Source organism: Microcaecilia unicolor, chromosome 3 (assembly GCF_901765095.1).
Source record: "Microcaecilia unicolor chromosome 3, aMicUni1.1, whole genome shotgun sequence".
In the NCBI taxonomy this organism is placed as follows: domain Eukaryota; kingdom Metazoa; phylum Chordata; class Amphibia; order Gymnophiona; family Siphonopidae; genus Microcaecilia; species Microcaecilia unicolor.
In genome coordinates this window covers 381218611-381237475 of record NC_044033.1, presented here as the reverse complement: position 1 = coordinate 381237475, position 18865 = coordinate 381218611, and the positions used below count along the sequence as shown (strand labels likewise).

The following is an 18865-nucleotide window of genomic DNA, read 5'->3' as shown; positions in this document are numbered from 1 at the left end:
GGGTGAACTGTATTTGTTTTATGAGAAGTCTCAGGGCACAGCACTTTAAGACCCTAGTCAAGTGGAATTTAGGGGGTCTTTTACTAAGCAATAGTAGAGTTTTTAGGTCACGGTAACGCTGGTGGTAATGCTGAGACGCTCATATGGGCATCCCAGCGTTTACCACCAGCTGATTTCTACCGCAAGCTACAAACACTACTGCAGCTTAGTAAAAGAACCCCATAGTGCTGCTCTGTTTTGAAATTTAGTTTACTTTAATTTAAAAATGCATTTATATCCTGCTTTTATCACAGTATTTAGATCTGAGGCAGGTTACAATTACGTGGATAAAACACAACATCCATTATAATGTATAAACGCCTAATACATTTTTTTCCTATCTAACCCATAACAATAAAGGGTATTTCTATCAGGCCATAACTCAGAATCAATACAATTACCCCTGTGAAAATAGAAACCCATTTTCAGTGCTTTTATGTATAGATTTTTCTTCCTGTATGAAAGTAATATAATTCTGGTTCCTTCCTGAGCTCATTTTTACTGTCTGGTTGTTTTCTGATGCTTCTCTGTCATTTTCTTGAAAAACATCCCATCTGTATGATTATACAGAAATATTTACTTTTGCAGAAAGAATAATTATGTACATGAAATTGTTGTCTGAAGGTAAGTGCTCTTCCTGGAAGCCTCTACAGTATGCTATGCCCCAGCAGTCTGCACTACGTGCAGTTTTATGTAATGTCTAACTTCAACCATTAGATAAATTGCTGTGCTCAATGAAAATACTATGCTGGTGACATTCAGGTGTTCTTGCTCATCTATTTGTAGTATTCTCTACCTTACTCTTTAAGCAGTATATTCATGTGTTGTGTCTGTCAATTGAGTACAACCAGTGCCGGCTCAAGGGACTGTGGGGCTCTGAGCCAACTTTGGCATTGGTGCCCCCCCCCCCCCCCCCACTGTCTGTGATCCGGTATCTCCCCCTGTCTCCACCCCCCTTTCCCGCTGGACCAGCTGAGGCAGTGGCTCAGGGTGCTGATGACAAAGATTGCCCAAATTCCAGTCCAGCGTCTATCCCTTTAAGGAGTTTGAAGGTAGACCTGACATGGATTTTGGTGCCTTTTATCACCGGTGCCTTGGGCCAGTGCCTCACCTGGTCCATAGGTTGAGCCGGCCCTACAACTAGGTGGACTAGGGTGGAAGAATTTGAAAGGGAAAAGGGGCTTTGGCGGCAAGGCTGGCAAGACAATTGTACTTTAAAACAAGGCTAGTCCAAAGGTATCAGATGCTGGAGATCAGTGTTCTTCAATGCAATGCCTGGGGGCTAATGGCAGCTCCTGGAGACCTCTGGGGCAGCCACCATCATATTCTGTTTTTTTCTACTACTCTGCCTCACAGGCATAGGATAGAAAGGGGACAGTGGATGGGGGCGGGGGGGGGGGGGGGGGGAAGAGCCGTATGCTTGAAGGACAAGACAAAAGAGAATGTATTTTGTAATGCTCATAATTTAAGCACTAGTAAAAAAGCCCCGTTTCTGATGCAAATGAAACGGGGGCTAGCAATGTTTTCTTCTGTGTGCATGTGGGAGTGTGTGTGTCCCTGCCCTCTGGCCTCTCTCCCCTCCCCCCTCTGAGTCCTTCACTGTTACAGAGCCAGCGATTTGATTTTGTGCTCTGCTGTTTTCCTTCACTGACTGTGTTACAGAGAGGGCGGGGCAGACACTCATAGGGAAACCGGATATCTCGCCTCCTTCACACTTCCGGCTGGAGGCTTCATAGAATGTTGGTGTTGCTTTTTATATAGAGAGATACCTCCCAATGAAGTTTCGCTCAGCTTTTACTACATGACTAAGGCCTACCTAGGGGAGTGGACTGCTTTGGATCCAGGGGTCTATTGGAATGCAGCAGTTTAGTGGTGTTTTATGTTGTTTTATATTTTCTGCTGCTTCTATTAGATTGTAACTTTTTTTCCTTCTAGTTAATATTATTGTATGTAATCCACTTTGATGGTCTGACCCTAAGTGGACAATCAAATAGATGTAACCTTAAATCTTGAAGGTAGGCTGGTGGGGATGGATGTCATTGAAACACACTGGTCAGCAGTGTCATGGGTCTGCATGGGAAGATATTTGTTGGCTCTCCTTCAGCTCACTAGAATCCAAAGCAGCCCTAGCTTAAACATTAATGAAGATCACAGCCCTGGGTGAATCTTCAGCCTTTCATCTCCCCCAGGAGTAGGTCAAGACCCTACACTCATAGTCCAGCATCTCTATTTCCCTTTCCTACCCCTCCCCCAGGTGGCCAATATTTTCCCCAGGTGGCAAACATATACACTTCCCATCCCCCTAATGGTGTCCTGCATCTTTTCCTCCCTTCCCTCCCCCCACAATGTGGCCAGCATCTGCCCTTCCCATCCTTCCCATCATCAGGGGACAATCATCTCCCCTTCCCCTCCCTATCCCCCTACCAAGGTGTCCAGCATCCCATCTCCCATTTCCTTCCCTCAGGGTCCAGCATTTCTCCTCCCCCCCCCCCCCCCCCGTCAGGTTCAGCATCTTTTGTCTCCACCACTTCCACTGGGAGGCCATTACATAGATTCACCACCTTTTCTCTGAAGAAATATATCCTCAGGTTACTTCTGAGTCTGTCCCCTTTCACCTTCATTCTATGCCCCCTCATTCTAGAGTTTCCTTTCAATTGAAAGAGACTCGCTTCCTGTGCATTTATACTGCATAAGTATTTAAATATCTTTATCATATCTCCCCTCTCCTGCCTTTCTTCCAAAGTATACATATTGAGATCTTTAATTCTGTCCCAATAAGCTTTATAACAAAAATCACTGAACATTTTAGTAGCCACCCTCTGGACCAACTCTATCCTATTTATATCTTTTTGAAGGGGTGGTCGCCAGAATTCTATACAATATTCTGGATGAGGACTCACCAGAGCCTTATAAAGGGAAGGTGAGGTGAACTACTCAGGGTGATAGGTGCTAGTGAAGTGATTTGAACCAGCCACCCCTGAATGGTAAGTTAATTGTTATAACCACTAGCCTACCTCCTCTCTTAGGGAAGGGAAGGAAAGAAGAGGATTAAAGGAGATGTTTATCTACAAGGGGGTAGGGCCTGGAGCTGCCTTGAGCAGGGGTGAGCGGGCACAACTGAAGGTTTGCTAGATACCTTTGGGTCAGCCGCAACCTGGACATTGTTGAGGTGTGGCCTCTGAACTCTAAATAGACAAATGGCTGCCTCATGGGACTGAACTCTGTCCTTTTCTATCTAATTGAGTGCTGTTTGGAGCATAAAGAAAGGCATGGCCATTCAGATGTGGGAAAGACCAAATTTTATTTTATTTTTTCAAATCAGGAGTGAGAGATTTCTGGAGATAGAAATAGCTAGATTATATTACATTACATTAAGGTACTTGTATTCCACAATTCCATTTTTTAAATATGTATTTAACAACCTTTATTAACATGACTACTGCACTACTTTATCCTAAATTAAAAGTAAAATTATTTTTCTACCTTTGTTCTCTGGTCATTTATTCTTTCTAATTGTGTTGGTTCCAGTATCTGGTTCCTGCTTTCCTCTATCTTCTAACTCTCTTGCCAGAGTTTCTGGTCCATTAGTCATTTTTCTCTCTCCTCCTATTTCTTTCAGCTTTCTTCAATTTATTTTTCTGCTTCTCTGTCCAGATTTAATTCATTCTTACTATCTAATCTTCAATGTCCCTCTTTTTACTGCATTTACCTATAGTTTTCCATCTCTTTCCCTCATCCCATCCTATTCCCCATCTTCTAATTCCAGAGTCTTTCACTAACTGTTTCTCTCTCCCCACTTCCATCCAGCCTCTCCCCTCTTTCCTTCTCCCCCATTTCATGCAGCATGTCCCCCTTTCTATCCATCATTTCCCAGCTTCCATCCAGCATCTCTCTTCTTTCTTCACTCCTTTACTCTCCCTCTTACTTCCAGCATCTACCCTATTTCTCTCCCCCTTCTCTTTCCCCATTCTGTTCAGCATCTCTCCTCTGTCTCGCTCTCCCTTCCATCCAGCATCTCCCTCCTTTCTGTAACTCTCTCCCTTTACCACCCAGTGTCACTTCTCTCTCTTCCTGCATCCACTCTCAGCATCTTCTATCCCCTCCCCCCTGACAGCTAGCCACTGCCACTTCCTGGGATTAGCAGCTGCAGAACATCATAAGGCCATCCCAGGACTTCAACCTCTATATATGTGGCTGCTGAACAGGAACAGAACAGGAAGCTGACTTCAGAGGGGGCTGGACTGGCAGCCACAAGCAAGGAGACTGCAGTGCCGCAACTGCTTTAGGTTGTTTTGCTGCTGCTACTGTTGCTGGTTTGGAAAAGCAGCAGCAGCAGCAATGAGACTGGCAGCAGCAGAGAGGTGGGGGAAGGTCATGGCTGAATACTAGGTACCAATGCTTTCAGTTACTGTTCTGGTTGGAGTGGCAAAAAGGTGGCAAAGTAAACTCTGCGGTGGTGTTTGCCACCCATGCCACTCCACAGCAGTGACTATGCTTAAGAACACTGCAATATTTAAAGCAATTTAAGTGGGCAGGAAAGGATCCTGTCTGGTTAAATTGTGCTCAGTGAGGCCAGCCACCAATATGCAGCAGCATTTAACCAGCACTGCCACTGAATATCTGCTCTAATTACATAAAAGCCAGGCGGTGGAGAGGCATTCTGTGGACGGAGCTGGGGAGAAGCCAGGAGGTATGCAGGTTCCAGCAATATTCAGTGCCAGTGCCTACATAGCTAAGTGACTTCAAAAAACTGCACAAAAGTCTGTCCTATCTTTGTTTGCTTAGCTGAATAGATGCCAGAGGCTCCCACATAACCTTCAGGTAGCAGCCTGATAGGTAGTGTGCAGTACCCTCCCTCTCCATCCCCCAACGCGAGCCAACCCCCGTCCCAGACAACTCCTCTGATTAAGTGCTCTCTCTCAGATTCCCTCCCCAATCCAGCTCTCACTCCTGAAGCCCCCCCCTGATCAAATGTTTACTCCTGAATGTCCCCCTGTCCACCCCTTGTAATCCTCCCCAGGCCTACTTTACTGTCCCTGCTGGTCCAGTAGGGTAGTGCAAGCAGGAGTGATCCTCATTTGCTCCTGTCCATGGCAGCTCTGGGTTCAAAATGGCTGCTACGACCTTTACAAATAGACTCACAGTACTATATTAGTACTGTGAAACAGCTGCGAAAGGCTGCAGCAGTCATTTTAAACTGGAAGCTGCCATGGGCAGGAGTAAGTGGAGATTGCTCCTGCTTGCACTACCCTGCTGGACTATGAGGGCGAGTACGGTAGGTTCAGGTGGGCCTACAGGAGTGAGTTATTGATTAGAGAGGGGGTCCAGCAGTTGTTCAGGGAGGGGAAGCTACAGGAATGAATGCTTAATTCGAGAGAGGATTGGTCTAGGGTAGACTTTTTTGATATCCTTATGTGGGTCTTAGGTGATATTCAGCCAGGACCTGCATAATTGTCTTTGAGGGTTCCGGATGAATATTGGCTGGGACCTGCCTAAGATCTATCGGCCAGGACATGTCCAGTAAGACCAGGATATTCAATGCTAATGCCTGGACCACCATTGGCAAAAAATTGACCAGATATGGTTTTCTGCTGTTGCTGCTCTTGTATGAAATTCCTCTGCTTAAGCATTTGATGTGATTGATTGCTTGAGATAAGCTGTTAAGTAAAGTTTTAAACTGTTGCCTCTGTATAATCATTGATTGCTCATTTCAGGGATGACCCCCTCAGAAATCCATTCACAGAAGGGAGCTCCATTAATATAGAGGTCTCACCTCTGGGTAGGGTAAACAACCCAAAAATATTTTGACCTTGACCCTCTTAGCCACAAGCATTTTTGCAGTCAACACCCAGATGACGCAGAACAAATTTTCTCGAAATCATAAGAAAACTGATACATTCTGCATAAAGACTCAGTTCAGCTCAGTTCAGAGGGGTCTCTTTCTTTTTCTTACAGAAGCTGAGCGAGCAGGTTGGCAGAGCAAATGAGAGCTAGCCAAGGCATGAAGGGTAAAAAGGAAGAGTGGGGGAGTAGGAGATGTGTAGTGAAAAAGGAGAGGGAGTAGAGAAGTAAAATGGAGGGAGTGGGAGATGCCAGGAGGAAAGGAACTCAAGAAGAACAGATTGCTGAGATATTGGGAAGAATAGATTTTACTTCCCTGGAAGATCTGCCATTCTAGGATGTGGTCTATACTGCCTATACAATAGGGCCAACATAGAATATTACCTTTGAAAAAGAACAATTACAGGTAAATAATGATCTTATCATGTAATCGCTAGTGTTTTCAGATTTGTAATCACTTCCTCTGTAACTGAAATTACCATTTTGTGTTCTTAAAATCAATGTCACTGTTTATCATACCATGTTAGTCTTCCTTATATTTGGAAACGGATGATAAAATGGATCAGCCACTATTGTATCAGAGCCATAGACTGTGGTTTTCCAAACCTATCCTGTTTACCCCACAGAGAGCCAGGTTTTCAGCACATTCACAATTGATATGCCTCTGTATGCACTGGAGGCCTAGTAGATGACAATTTACATCAAATATGTTCATTTGGATATTCTAAAAACTCAACTGACTATGACATTACTAGGACAGGCTTTGGAAGTCCTATTATAAATGTATGGCAGTTGGCAGGCCTAGCACCATCCTATCTAGCAGCTGAGTGGCATCTACTGACTTAAGGAGTAAGCTAGTGAGGCACTGGCTTCAGATGCTGAATTTTACAGATTCCAAAAGTTGATAGTGTCTAGTAGGAAACATGGCACTTAATACAACATCAGCTCCCTTCCAGAGTGGTCCAAGGCCAATGTTTCAGTATGAGCCCTGAGATCTGCACAGCTCATACCTGAGAGTAGCCTTGCGTTATCGAGATGGGGACACAAAAGCAAACGTTAACTCAAGGACATTGCAACATCTTGACTTATGGCTACTCAATGGAATTACTCTTTTCTCACATCATTTGCTTCACACACTGCAATAGAGTTTCATTTATTGATATCATATCCCAAGATTTCTCTTTAATTTGGTATTTTAACATTTAATCTCATTTTGACTCATATGTTGATCAGCTTTGATACAATCTAAAGAGGGGTATATTCTCAAAAATGCCATAACTTACTGCCTCAGATTTTGGTGGGACGGGTGGTGGGGTCTCTGTTCTGGTCTTCTCTGCAGGTGAGGAAGGCAGTGCTGAGTCTTCCAATACTGGAGAAGAAGTCACAAAAGTTATTAAATCCTGCTGCCCCTTATTGCCACAACCCAGGCCTGGTGGGTTACTGCTTGGTTCTGAGTAGTTCTCAGCATTTTGATTGGTCCACAACTCCTCGTAAGGAATTTCTAACTGCTCCTGAGTCCTGAAATCGGGTTCCACCCAATCTGGTGTCACATACTCCCGATCTGAGTCTGAGGTTTCAGATGAATTTTGAACTTCATGGGTTTGGAGCTGCTGCCCTGCAGTGGTATCCCGACAGTTTTGGGGGCTAGTGGTATCCTCACTGGAGTGAGTGAGTGCCCCACCATACATACACAAGGAGAGGCGCTGAAAAGACTGGGTGAGCTCCTCCCGGGCATAGTTCACTGAGCTAGACGAAAAGCCCTGAAGACAAACCCGGATCCTACGGGGGCTGGCACACTCTTCTGAAAAGTCTGTCTTTACCTCCCTTACTGCTTTGGAGTACTCGTCAGGGTTAAAGCGTTGCTCTTGACAGATCAAAGAACTATCCCTCACCAGCTTGTCAAAGTGAGGATCCCCACACAATAGTCCCTCAGGCAGCATGAAGCGAGGCATATCTGTGAGCAACAGGAAATGGAAAGGAATCACTTCTTCCTTACGCAGCAGGCAGCACAGCACCACTGTCTTCGAAATGATGCTTACCAACTTGTAACGGTGGCCCTCCCGAATGATGTGAAGATCATATGGGTTGCGCGATGGTCGACTTGGTACCACCACATTAACTGGTAAGCGCACTTTCTCAATGATGCTGCGGATGGTATGTTCGCCTTCCTGCATCTGGAGTTCCAGTGGACTGCGGGTGCTGAACTTGCCTTTGCACTGGAAGGGAAGGCTGAGACTCTCATTGGTTCGGTGGTTCATGCAAATCAGGCAGGGCATTTTGCCCCTCACCTGCTTGCCCAAGGCGCCCGCTTTGCCCAGCTTCCTCAGGATGGTATTAAAGCGGGATTTCTCCTTCACTGTCTTGGCGCACAATATTTCAGCCTGACCCATCAGCGTCAGCTCATCACCTGCATGGAGGGAGAAGTTATAGACCTCGCTGTCCTCACTGAATTCCCCTGAGACTACCTGAAGAAAACACAAAGTACATAAGGTTTAATGAAGTCTAGTTAAAGCTTCCTTAAAATATGAAGAAGTTTGAAAGCAAAGGGAAAAAGCAAAACATTTTCTGCAAGTCAGGAGCAAAATTCCCATCAACATGTCAAGGGATACAGAGCTGATTAAACAAGAGACTAGCTTGCTTCCAGTGAATTCCAAGGAGAGGGAGACATTGGTTGATGACTTTCATGTACTTAAATTTTGAGGGCAATGAGATCATTTCCAGGGAGATCACTCAGTAATCCAGGGAGGTATACTGCTCATATTACACTTGTGCATGAAAATCCCTTCATTAAACTTACCAGACTGTTAGAGAAAATGATTCCTTTGATTCTGAAGTAAATGTATCTTTAATTCAGCTAATTTCTGTCTTGTTTCAGCCTGTGGAATGTACCCTTAATGATCTGTGAGCTAAACATTTTTATTTTACTTTGATTCTATTACATTTTTAAAACTTTTAAATTGTTCATCAAAGACATGGCTCCTTGCCAAACAAATAATTTAAAAAAGGCCTCTTTCTCCTGGTGATTCAAATGAGTTCACAATTTATATACAGGGCATAAAAAGGATGACTAATACTCTCTCTGCCTAAGGATTAGTTCTTTCCTTAAACTACATGCAAAACCTCTATTTGACAAGAATCCGAAGGATGGGAACCAAATTGCTACGTATCCAAAAGGTGCACTGCCATGAAATATGAGGTTGGTGATGTACCAGGAAGCCTTACCAGCTGACTACTTTGTAATATTTCATAAGATAGCAATGTAGCATAGACAGATACCTCTGAATTATGTTCACTTGCGTGCAAATGTTTACACTGAGAACGCAAAGTTGTGCACACAAGTTATAAATAGTATGTTATGTGTGTAATTTAATAATTAGCTGCTAATTGGCATTATCCAATTATTGGCCACAATTGATGCTAATTGATGTTACTTATCAATTACTTCTGTGACCGCCATTAGTTGAAATTGTACAAATTGTGGATGCAAAATCCATAGTACGCAACTGCAAAGATTGATGCCTGCTTGGAAACAGACATATATGTTCATGCATAACATGCAGGTGTAGTTTATGAATAGCACATGTACATCATGACTCCAACTGTGCTCTATCCAAACTCCATCCCTGAATACACCTATGTGTGTCTACTGTCACCACACCTAGAGTCCAGTTTACTAAGACGCACTATGGGTGTCTCTAGTGTTAGCACACGCTAAAAATGCTAGCACACCTTATTAAAAAGGGCCCCTATTTTTAAATGCAGAATCCTGCGGTAATTTTGTAAAAGATTTGCTATGCTGCTAAAAAGGCTATTATGAGAGAAAATTCCTTTAAAAATGTTGTCCTCTTAAAGGGCTTCCATGATTCTAGAATAAAAATAGAAAAAGATCTGTACATTCAATGACATTCTTTTCATGTCATGTGTTTTTATAAAGTTTTATTCAACTGTAAACTGCAAAGATGCACACTATTGATTACATGAAGGGCAAAAGCTAAATTTCTGGGCCTTTTTGAGTTAAAAATGTCTTGAAAGTACATTTCCTGTGTCATTTCAAATGAACACACATATCTAATATTTATGAGCCACACAACTTCTATAATAATGTTTTCTGGACAGGTGAGTAAAAGATCTATTTATTTGTTAGGATTTATTCATCATCCTTTTGAAAACATTCACCCAAAGTGGTATACAGGAAGTATAACCTGGACATAGGCAATAAACTATTGCAACAGTAAAATAAACAAATAACAGTATATATTAAAGCATAGTAGGCTACTTACATCAACACATTAAATATTAAAACATCTTACTAGACACCAAAGAGGACAAGCACAGGAGGAACAAATAACAGAGTAACAGGAATTTAGATAAATGATAAGGGTGTTTTAACTTGAGAAAAGGTTAAACTTTTATTTCACAACAACAAACATTTGATTTGGTGAAAACCAAATGCAGCCTATCAGGCCTGGTGATGGAGTTATCATTTGCTAGTTAGGTTCTGGATGGCTTACCATCATTGATGGAACACTGAATTCTGCTTAAATTCAACAAACTCTAGAGGAAACAGCCGAGCATCCATCCATGAGTTGAAACGAACCCTCAAATGGGTTATGCAGCAAGATGAGTGCATTAATCATTCTAGTAAATCTACTACAGAATGGCTGAAGACATTTCATGTTTTGTATTGGTCAAGTCAAAGTTCCAACTTAAAACCTTATTGAAATATTTGGGCAAGACCAGCAGCAGGCTGTTCCGTGTAAATGAACTATCAAATGACACAGAATTGAAACAATTCTGTATGCAAAAATGGGCCAAAATTTCTCAAGGATGATGTGAAAGACTGATTAACAGTTAATAGGAAACGTTTATGGGAAGTTATTGCTGCTCAAGGAGGTGCCAGTAGTTATTGAGTTAAAAACCAGTGTTGCCCAAGTTACTTTGTAAAAGTAATATATTGTACTTGCTATTCACTTGTTTAATAAAAGTAATGTTAAGTAAAACATTACAGGTACTAGTTATTTGTAACCTTGCAAAAGTAATATATTACAGCTACTTGTTTAATAAAATAATAAGCTAAGTTACTGTGAAAAGTAATATATTACTGTTGCTAGTTACTTGTCTAATAAAAGTTACTGTGACTATATAAAGAACTAGCTGTCCCCGTTGGCGTTGCTCAGCGATAGTTTAGTACTTTGTAATTGAGAAAAGCAAGGTTTATTTGTGTGTAATAGCACTGTATAAGTATGCATTTTTAACTCGTTTATCATGGTTGATACATTTTGTTTGATGACTTTAATGCGAGAAATAAAACAAAGAATAGGTATAGATATATGTCTATAGATATATTTTTATTTGTACAAACAGAAATAGAACAGGAGTAGATAAATATTAAATATATATATTGTAATTTGTAATAAGTTCTCATTCGAGCAACATTTTTTGTTTTTTGATTTGGAGCACATATGTATAAAGACTTGTTTGAGCCAACTCCTGAACAGGCGATGTATTTATTTATTTAATTACATTTGTACCCTACACTTTCCCACACATAGCAGGTTCAATGCGGCTTACATAGTAAATGCAGTTACAAAGTCTTGAAGAGTAATAACAAGTTGTAATAAACATAGTAATAACGGGGTTTAAGGATATGTAGATTGAACAAGGAGAGGTAAGCAAGATAGGATGATCAAAAGGAGAGAGATTGGGAGGGGTAACGAGTAGGAAGGATGGATAGGAAAAGGTAGAAGATAAGCATAAGGAGATTGGGAGACTTGGTCTTATGTATAATAAACATAAGGACAGGAATCATGTGAGTGGGTTTAGGAAGTTAAGTGTGGTCATTAGTGTAAGCTTTCTTGAAGAGATGGGTCTTTAGCATTTTTCTAAATGGTAAATGCTCGTTGATTGTTCGGATGGATCTTGGCAGAGAGTTCCAAAGCTGGCTGCCCAAAAAGGAGAAGCTGGATGCATAGGAGGTCTTGTATTTAATTCCTTTGCAGTTTGGAAGGTGTAAATTAAGGTAAGTACGAGAAGACGATGATCTGTTTCTGGCTGGGAGGTCAATAAGGTTATTCATGTAGTTAGGAAATTCTCCATATATAATCTTATGAATCAAAGTGTGTACTTTAAAGTTTATTCTTTCTTTGATGGGGAGCCAATGAAGCTTCTCTTGAAGAGGTGTTGCGCTATCAAATTTTGATTTGCCAAAGATAAGTCTGGCTGCTATGTTTTGGGCAGTCTGAAGTTTCTTCAAAATTAGGGTCTTACATCCTAAGAAAACACTATTGCAGTAGTCTGTGTGTGTGAGTACTGTGGATTGCACTAGGTTCCGGAAGGAGTCCAAGGGAAGGTATGGTTTCACTCTTTTTAAAATCCACATCATGTTGAACATTTTTTTTGTAATGGATTAGGTATGGTGTCGAATGATAAATGGTTATCAATCATTACTCTAAGTATTTTTAGGTTGTCAGATATGGAGAGTCTAACGTCTGGAGTGCTTATGTATAATTGAACATGTGAAAAACATGGGTTTTACAAGTTGACACCTGATAGCAGCTTGTGTTTGTCTTTGGTACTGAAGTTGTATTTCATTTTCTTGTTGGTTTTGAATACTCCTTATTTGACATTGCCTTTCCCTTTGGTGCACAAGTTGCCTTTGATTTTCAACTGGTGTTTCACCAACTCTTAATTTAGCCTGCCTTTTTCACTTATCTGCAAGCCATATTTCATTTTCCATTGTAGTTTCAACCGCCCTAGATAGAAAACAAACTATTTAGTATCAGGATCTGTGACTGGCCCAAAAACTATGGTCTTAAACGTTGACAGTGCTGAAGGGTGTGAGAAAATGGCTGAGTTGGAGTGTACTGCTGAGAGTGACTGTGAATGGGTATGTTAGAATGGATGAGTGTCAGTGAGGGTGAGGGTGTGCTACTGAGGAGTTGTACTGTTGAGGGAGGTGTGAGAATGGGTGAGTGTGAATGGGGATGTGGTACAGAGGGGGTGAGATTGTGAGTGGGGTTGTACTGCTGAGAAGTGAGTGTGAGAATGAATAAGTGTGAATGGGGGTGTACTGGTGAAGAGGGTTTGAGTGGAGGATTTCTGCTGAGGTGTGTGAGAATGTGTGTGTATGAGTGGGAGTGTTTTGTTGAGAGATATGTGAGAATGGATGTGTGAGTGTTTTGCTGAGGGGTGTGTGAGTGGGTGAGTGTGAGGGGGGTGTTTTGCTGAGGAGTGTGTGAGAACAAATGAATGTGAGTGGGGGTGTGCTATTCTGTGATGTTTGAGTGGGGGTGTACTACTGAGGGGTGAATGTGCATGGAGGTATGCTACTCTGGGGTGTGTGAGAATGGGTGTCAGTGGGGGTGGTGGTACTGAGGATGTGTGTGAGTTGAGGTCTGCTATTCTGGGGATTGTGATTGGGGTTGTTTTGCTGAGGGATGTGTGAGAATGGGTGAGTGTGAGTGGGGGTGTGTGAGAATAGCTGAGTGTGACTGGGGTGTTTTGCTGAGGGGTGTGTGAGAAAGGGGGACATTGACATTGAGTATAATACTCCCTTAAATCAGAAAATGTGGAGACTGGGTCCCTACCTAGCACTAACTTTTCTTTTCCAATCAATTTTTAGGTTGATTTTCTTGATTAGTTGTTTCTTTCAATCTAGCAATTGCCTGTTTGGTTTTCACCATTTTCCTGTCAAAACACAACCTTCTTTTCAAGGGCATATTGAAATTCAGTCCCCCCCCCCCCCCCCCCCCCACACACACACTTTTTGAGCAGCGTTCCCCTGGCAGGGTAGTGAATTCATGCACACACACACACACTTCCCAGCCTGATCCCAATACTTTCTCCCTACCCTGTTCCCACCAGTCTCTGAACCTCCCTTGTACTGAAAATGTTAGGGAAGAGGGTATTAGAGAATGAGAGAGGGACAACTAAACAGCTGCTGTCCGTGTTTCTCCCCACCTTTCTCTGAGCTCTCACCCTGTCCTAAGGAGTCTGTCGCTTAGCAAAAGCAAGAAATAACTTTCCGACCTGCAACTTATTCATTTAATAGATGGAGGTATTGCTCCCCTTCCCCTAAGCGCCCCCGTGAACCGAATCGCTTCAAACTACATAATAACCTCGACAACAGCGGGTAGAGTCTGCGTACTGGGTTTGGTAGCTGTAGCTCTTCAGGGCTGGAGGAGTTTGGACACGGACAAACAATAAACACACGCATCTGCATTATATCTATCTATATAATTTGTACCTCCAACGTTCTCTGGCTGGCTGGCTAGCTGGGTTCGTAACATCCTGACGTCAGCAAGCCTCCAGCGTTCTCTTCTCTCTCACTGTCCCGCCCTCACGTAAAGACGTAATGACATCAGAGGGCAGAACAATGAGAGGGAAGGGAACGCTGGAGGCAAGCTGACATCAGGATGTTCCGAACGAAAGCAATTGAAGGCAAGTAGGCAACGGAAAGCTGCGCTGGAGGGGAGGACAGAATCACAGGACATCGAGGGGAGGGCACAGCAGGGCAGAGGAGAATCGGTGGACATGGATGAGATGGGAGGAGAGGAGAGAATCGCAGGACATGGATGGGAGGGCAGGGAAGAGGAGAATCGCTGCACATGGAGGGGAGGGCAGAATCGTGGGACACGGATGGGAGGGCAGGGCAGAGGAGAATCGCTGGACATGGAGGGGAGGTCAAGGGGAGGTCAGAATCGTGGGACACGGAGGGGAGGGAAGAATCGCTGGACATGGAGGGGAGGGCAGGGGAGAAAGGAAAAATCGCTTAGACGAGAGCCTTCCTAGGGCCCGTTTCATTTTGGACAAAACGGGCTTGGTTCCACTAGTATATATATAGATGAGACATTATCCAGCTTATAATCGAACGAGAATAACGCCCAAGTTCCGACCTAAATCGGGAGATGGGCGTTTATCTCACAAAAACGAATAACGCGGTATAATCAAAAGCCGAATTTGGGTCGCTTTCAACTGCACTCCGTCGCGGATGCGGACAAAGTGGACGGGGGCGTGTCGAAGGCGTGTCGAAGGCGGAACTGGGGCGTGGTTATCGGGCGAACAGAGATGGGCGCCCTTCGCCGATAATGGAACAGTTTTGAGCTAGAATTTAGGACACTTTTCCTGGACCCTGTTTTTTTACGAATAAGGCCCCCAAAAGTGCCCTAAATTACCAGATGACCCCCAGAGGGAGTCGGGGATGACCTCCCCTGACTCCCCCAGTGGTCACTAACCCCCTCCCACCACAACAAATGATGTTTCACAACTTTTTACTTTCACCCTCAAATGTCATACCCTCCTCCCAAGCAGCAGTATGCAGGTCCCTGGAGCAGTTGTTAGGGGGTGCAGTGGACGTCAGGCAGGTGGACCCAGGCCCATCCCCCCCCTACCTGTTACAATTGTGCTGCTTAATGCTATTAGTCGTCCAACCCCCCCAAACCCACTGTACCCACATGTAGGTGCCCCCCTTCACCTCTTAGGGCTATAGTAATGATGTAGACTTGTGGGCAGTGGGTTGTGAGGGGGATTTGGGGGGCTCAACACCCAAGGGAAGGGTGCTATGCACCTGGGAGCTCTTTTACCTTTTATTTGGTTTTTGTAAAAGTGCCCCCTAGGGTGCCCGGTTGGTGTCCTGCCATGTGAGGGGGACCAGTGCACTATGAATCCTGGCCCCTCCCACGAACAAATGCCTTGGATTTATTCGTTTTTGAGCTGGGCGATTTCATTTTCCATTATCGCTGAAAAGCAAAATCGCCCAGCTCACACCTTGACGAATAAAACATGGGCGTCTTTTTCTTTTAAAAAATACGATCCGCCCCGCCCCTTCACGGACCCGTTCTCGGAGATAAACGCCCATGGAGATAGGCGTTTCTGTTCCATTATGCCCCTCTATATTACTCATTAGTGGAAAAAGCAATGGACAGTTATTTCATCACAATTACTTGTTTCTTTTAAACATAATATATTACCAGTAATATATTACTGCCAACACTGGAATTAATGGTTCACATGCATTTCTACAAATAAATTAAGGGCCCTGTTTACTAAGCCACACTGTAGACCTGCTTAGCATGCGCTAGCACTAGAGACACCCATAGGCATATATGAGTGTCTCCATTAGCACACGCTAAAAATGCTAGCAGGCCTTAGTAAACAGGGCCCTTATTGTTTAATCCCTTTGTAGAATAATATATACTTCTTTCTGAGTTTTATTATTCAGTGGAGTTATCTTTCTGTCTTATCAGGGATTAGATTAGGAATTAATCATGTCCAAAATATAAATTGCACCAAATTGCACCAAAATATAGACCATAATATGTGGATGAGGGAAGGGGGAAAATCAGGGAGAGGGAGGGAAAGGAAAGGCAACAGGAAAAAGGGGGAGGAGGAGGAAGGAGGGAAGAAGGGAGGATGGAAGGGGAAAAAGGGAAGGAAGATGAAGGGAAAGGGAAGGGAAGAAATAGGGAAGTAGGGAAAAAAGAAAAGAAAAATAATAGTTTTTAATTAACATTTCTAACATTATTGTATATGTTTCTTATTTTCTGTATTTTTATGTATGGGTTATTTTTATTTATGTGTATTGATATATATGTATTTTTGTTTGTATGTAGTTATTGTGACTCCTGAGGCAGATATTCCATGCCAAAACACTGCTGTGTTGAGTCCCTATTTAGTTTGATGCTTCAAAAAAGATTGACCACTGATTTCATCTTCAATTTTTTGGGGGCTATATTTGGAAGACGTGGAGGGGGCATAATCGAAAGGGACGCCCAAGTTTTGCTGAGGACGTCCTCGCAAAACATCCCGATGGAGGGGCGGGGAAACCCGTACTATCAAAATAAGATGGATGTCCATCTTTCGTTTCGATAATACGGTCATCCTTAGAGATGGTCGTCCCTAGACTTGGTTGTTTCCGATTTTTGGCGATAATGGAAACCAAGAACGCCCATCTCAGAAATGACCAAATGCAAGCCCTTTGGTCATGGGAGGAGCCAGCATTCGTAGTGCACTGGTCCCCCTCAAATGCCAGGACACCAACCGGGCACCCTAGGGGGCACTGCAGTGGACTTCATAAATTGCTTCCAGGTACATAGCTCCCTTACCTTGTGTGCTGAGCCCCCTAAACCCCCCAAACCCACTACCCTCAACTGTACACCACTACCATAGCCCTTACGGGTGAAGGGGGGCACCTAGATCTGGGTACAGTGGGTCCAAGATAAGTAGTGGAGTTTTTTGCTTGATGTGTCTGGCCCTATGGGGTTGTTGGGGGAGGAGTGCAAGCCCCTTGCTCCTGTCCCTTGTGGCCGCTAAAGTACTGAGCAGCCATTTTCTTTCAGCGGCCGCAAGAGGCAGGGGTTATGCGGGTGTGTGCCCATGCCCCCAATGACCACCACGGACCACCAGAGCTACAGGTAGGCTCAGGGAGAGGGTCTACATAAACAGCTGGTGAGGCATTGGGCCCTCTGGATGGGGTTTCTTGCCATTGGCTGGGGGGAGGAGGGAAGGAAAGAGGGCCATTGTTGGGGGGTGGGGTGGGAGGGGATCTCTCTCTCTCTTTTTTTTTTTTAACAAAAAGCCCCAAACAAAATCAAAAGTAATGTGGACCCAGGCCCGATAGTCAGCCGGGGCTACCTGTCCACCCCAAATTATCCCCCAATATTCAGTGCCGGTGTCCGGACATAGCCCGTCACTGAATATTGGTGGACATTTAGTTGGCGATGATCAGCATTTTAAAAAACACTGACCGCTGCCGGCTGAATATCAGGGGGTAGAACGTTAAATCAAGCATGAACGTTGTTTAAAAATGCCATTATGGAAGTGTAGACTAGATGTATTCCATGAATTAACAAAGGTGGAAAGAAGAGCACACGAAAGCCAGCATGGTTAAAAGGTAAAGTCAAAGAGGCTATTGGTTCCAAAATAGCATCCTTTGAAGAATAGAAAAAGCATCCAAATGAAGAAAAAAAGAAGTGTCAAGCCAGATGCAAAGCATTGATAAGAATGCGGTTAGCTTAATGGAGTTTTAAAAAAGTTTGGACGGCTTCCTAAAGGAAAAGTCCATAGACCATTATTAAATGAACTTGGGAAAATCCACTATTTCTGGGATAAGCAATATAAAATGTTTTGTACTTTTTTGGGATCTTGCCAGGTATTTGTGACCTGGATTGGCCACTGTTGGAAACAGGATGCTGGGCTTGATGGACCTTTGGTCTTTCCCAGTATGGCAATACTTATGTACTTATGTAAGAAAGGCTAAAAGAGAATATGAAGAAAAACTTTCCGCAGAGATAAAAACTCATAGTAGCACCTTTTTCAGGTACATTATTTTGTTTTATATTAGCTGTGCTGTTACTTTATGTTTTCTGTCTACTCATTATATATGCAGCTTTGTAACCCATTCTGGGTGTTATTGGAAGGATGGGCTAAATAATGGAATGAATGAATAAATAAATAAATAAGGTGTGTTGAGGCATGACAAGGATGAGACTTGGATGGGGCCAGGGCAGGCCAAAACGTTAGATGTCTTTCAGTGATAATGGAACAGGATATAATGTCAAGACAATAAAGAAGAACGTTTTTGTCTATCACGTCCAAGTTATAAAAAGGTGCTCTGACTAACTAGATGACCACTGGAGGGATTAAAGCATGATCCCTCTTTAATCCCCCAGTGGTCACTGACCCTCTGCCGCTCCATAAGACATGAAAGTGACAGTGAATACTAGGCTGTGTGACAGCAGCAGGTATTATGCGCATACCCAACAGAGTAGAAAGCAGGTCCCTGGATTTGGAACCGTCCAAGCTCAGTTGGAAAGATAGTGAAGGAAAGATGTTGAAAGTGAAGGCACTAACCTTGACACTGAAGGTGATTGCCTCCATGACAAAGACACGGTCTGGAAAGACATTCGCTACCTCTTCTACACTGCTGAAATACTGAACAGGTTCTCGGACGTCACGGTCTTGATCCAAAAGCTTAAATTTCCCTAAA

General features: G+C 43.4%; 1 protein-coding gene across 1 annotated transcript in view; it reads right to left on the bottom strand.

Annotated features, from left to right (window-relative positions):
- The window catches only part of LOC115465140 (GRB2-associated and regulator of MAPK protein 2-like), a 264342-nt gene that overhangs the window by 23292 nt on the left and 222185 nt on the right, over window positions 1–18865 (bottom strand). The window contains exons 3-4 of the mRNA XM_030195541.1: window positions 18730–18860; window positions 7164–8345 (exon numbers count right to left, since the gene is read on the bottom strand). Coding sequence (XP_030051401.1) covers window positions 7164–8345; window positions 18730–18860 — 1313 coding nt within the window. The remainder of the gene's footprint in view (window positions 1–7163; window positions 8346–18729; window positions 18861–18865) is intronic.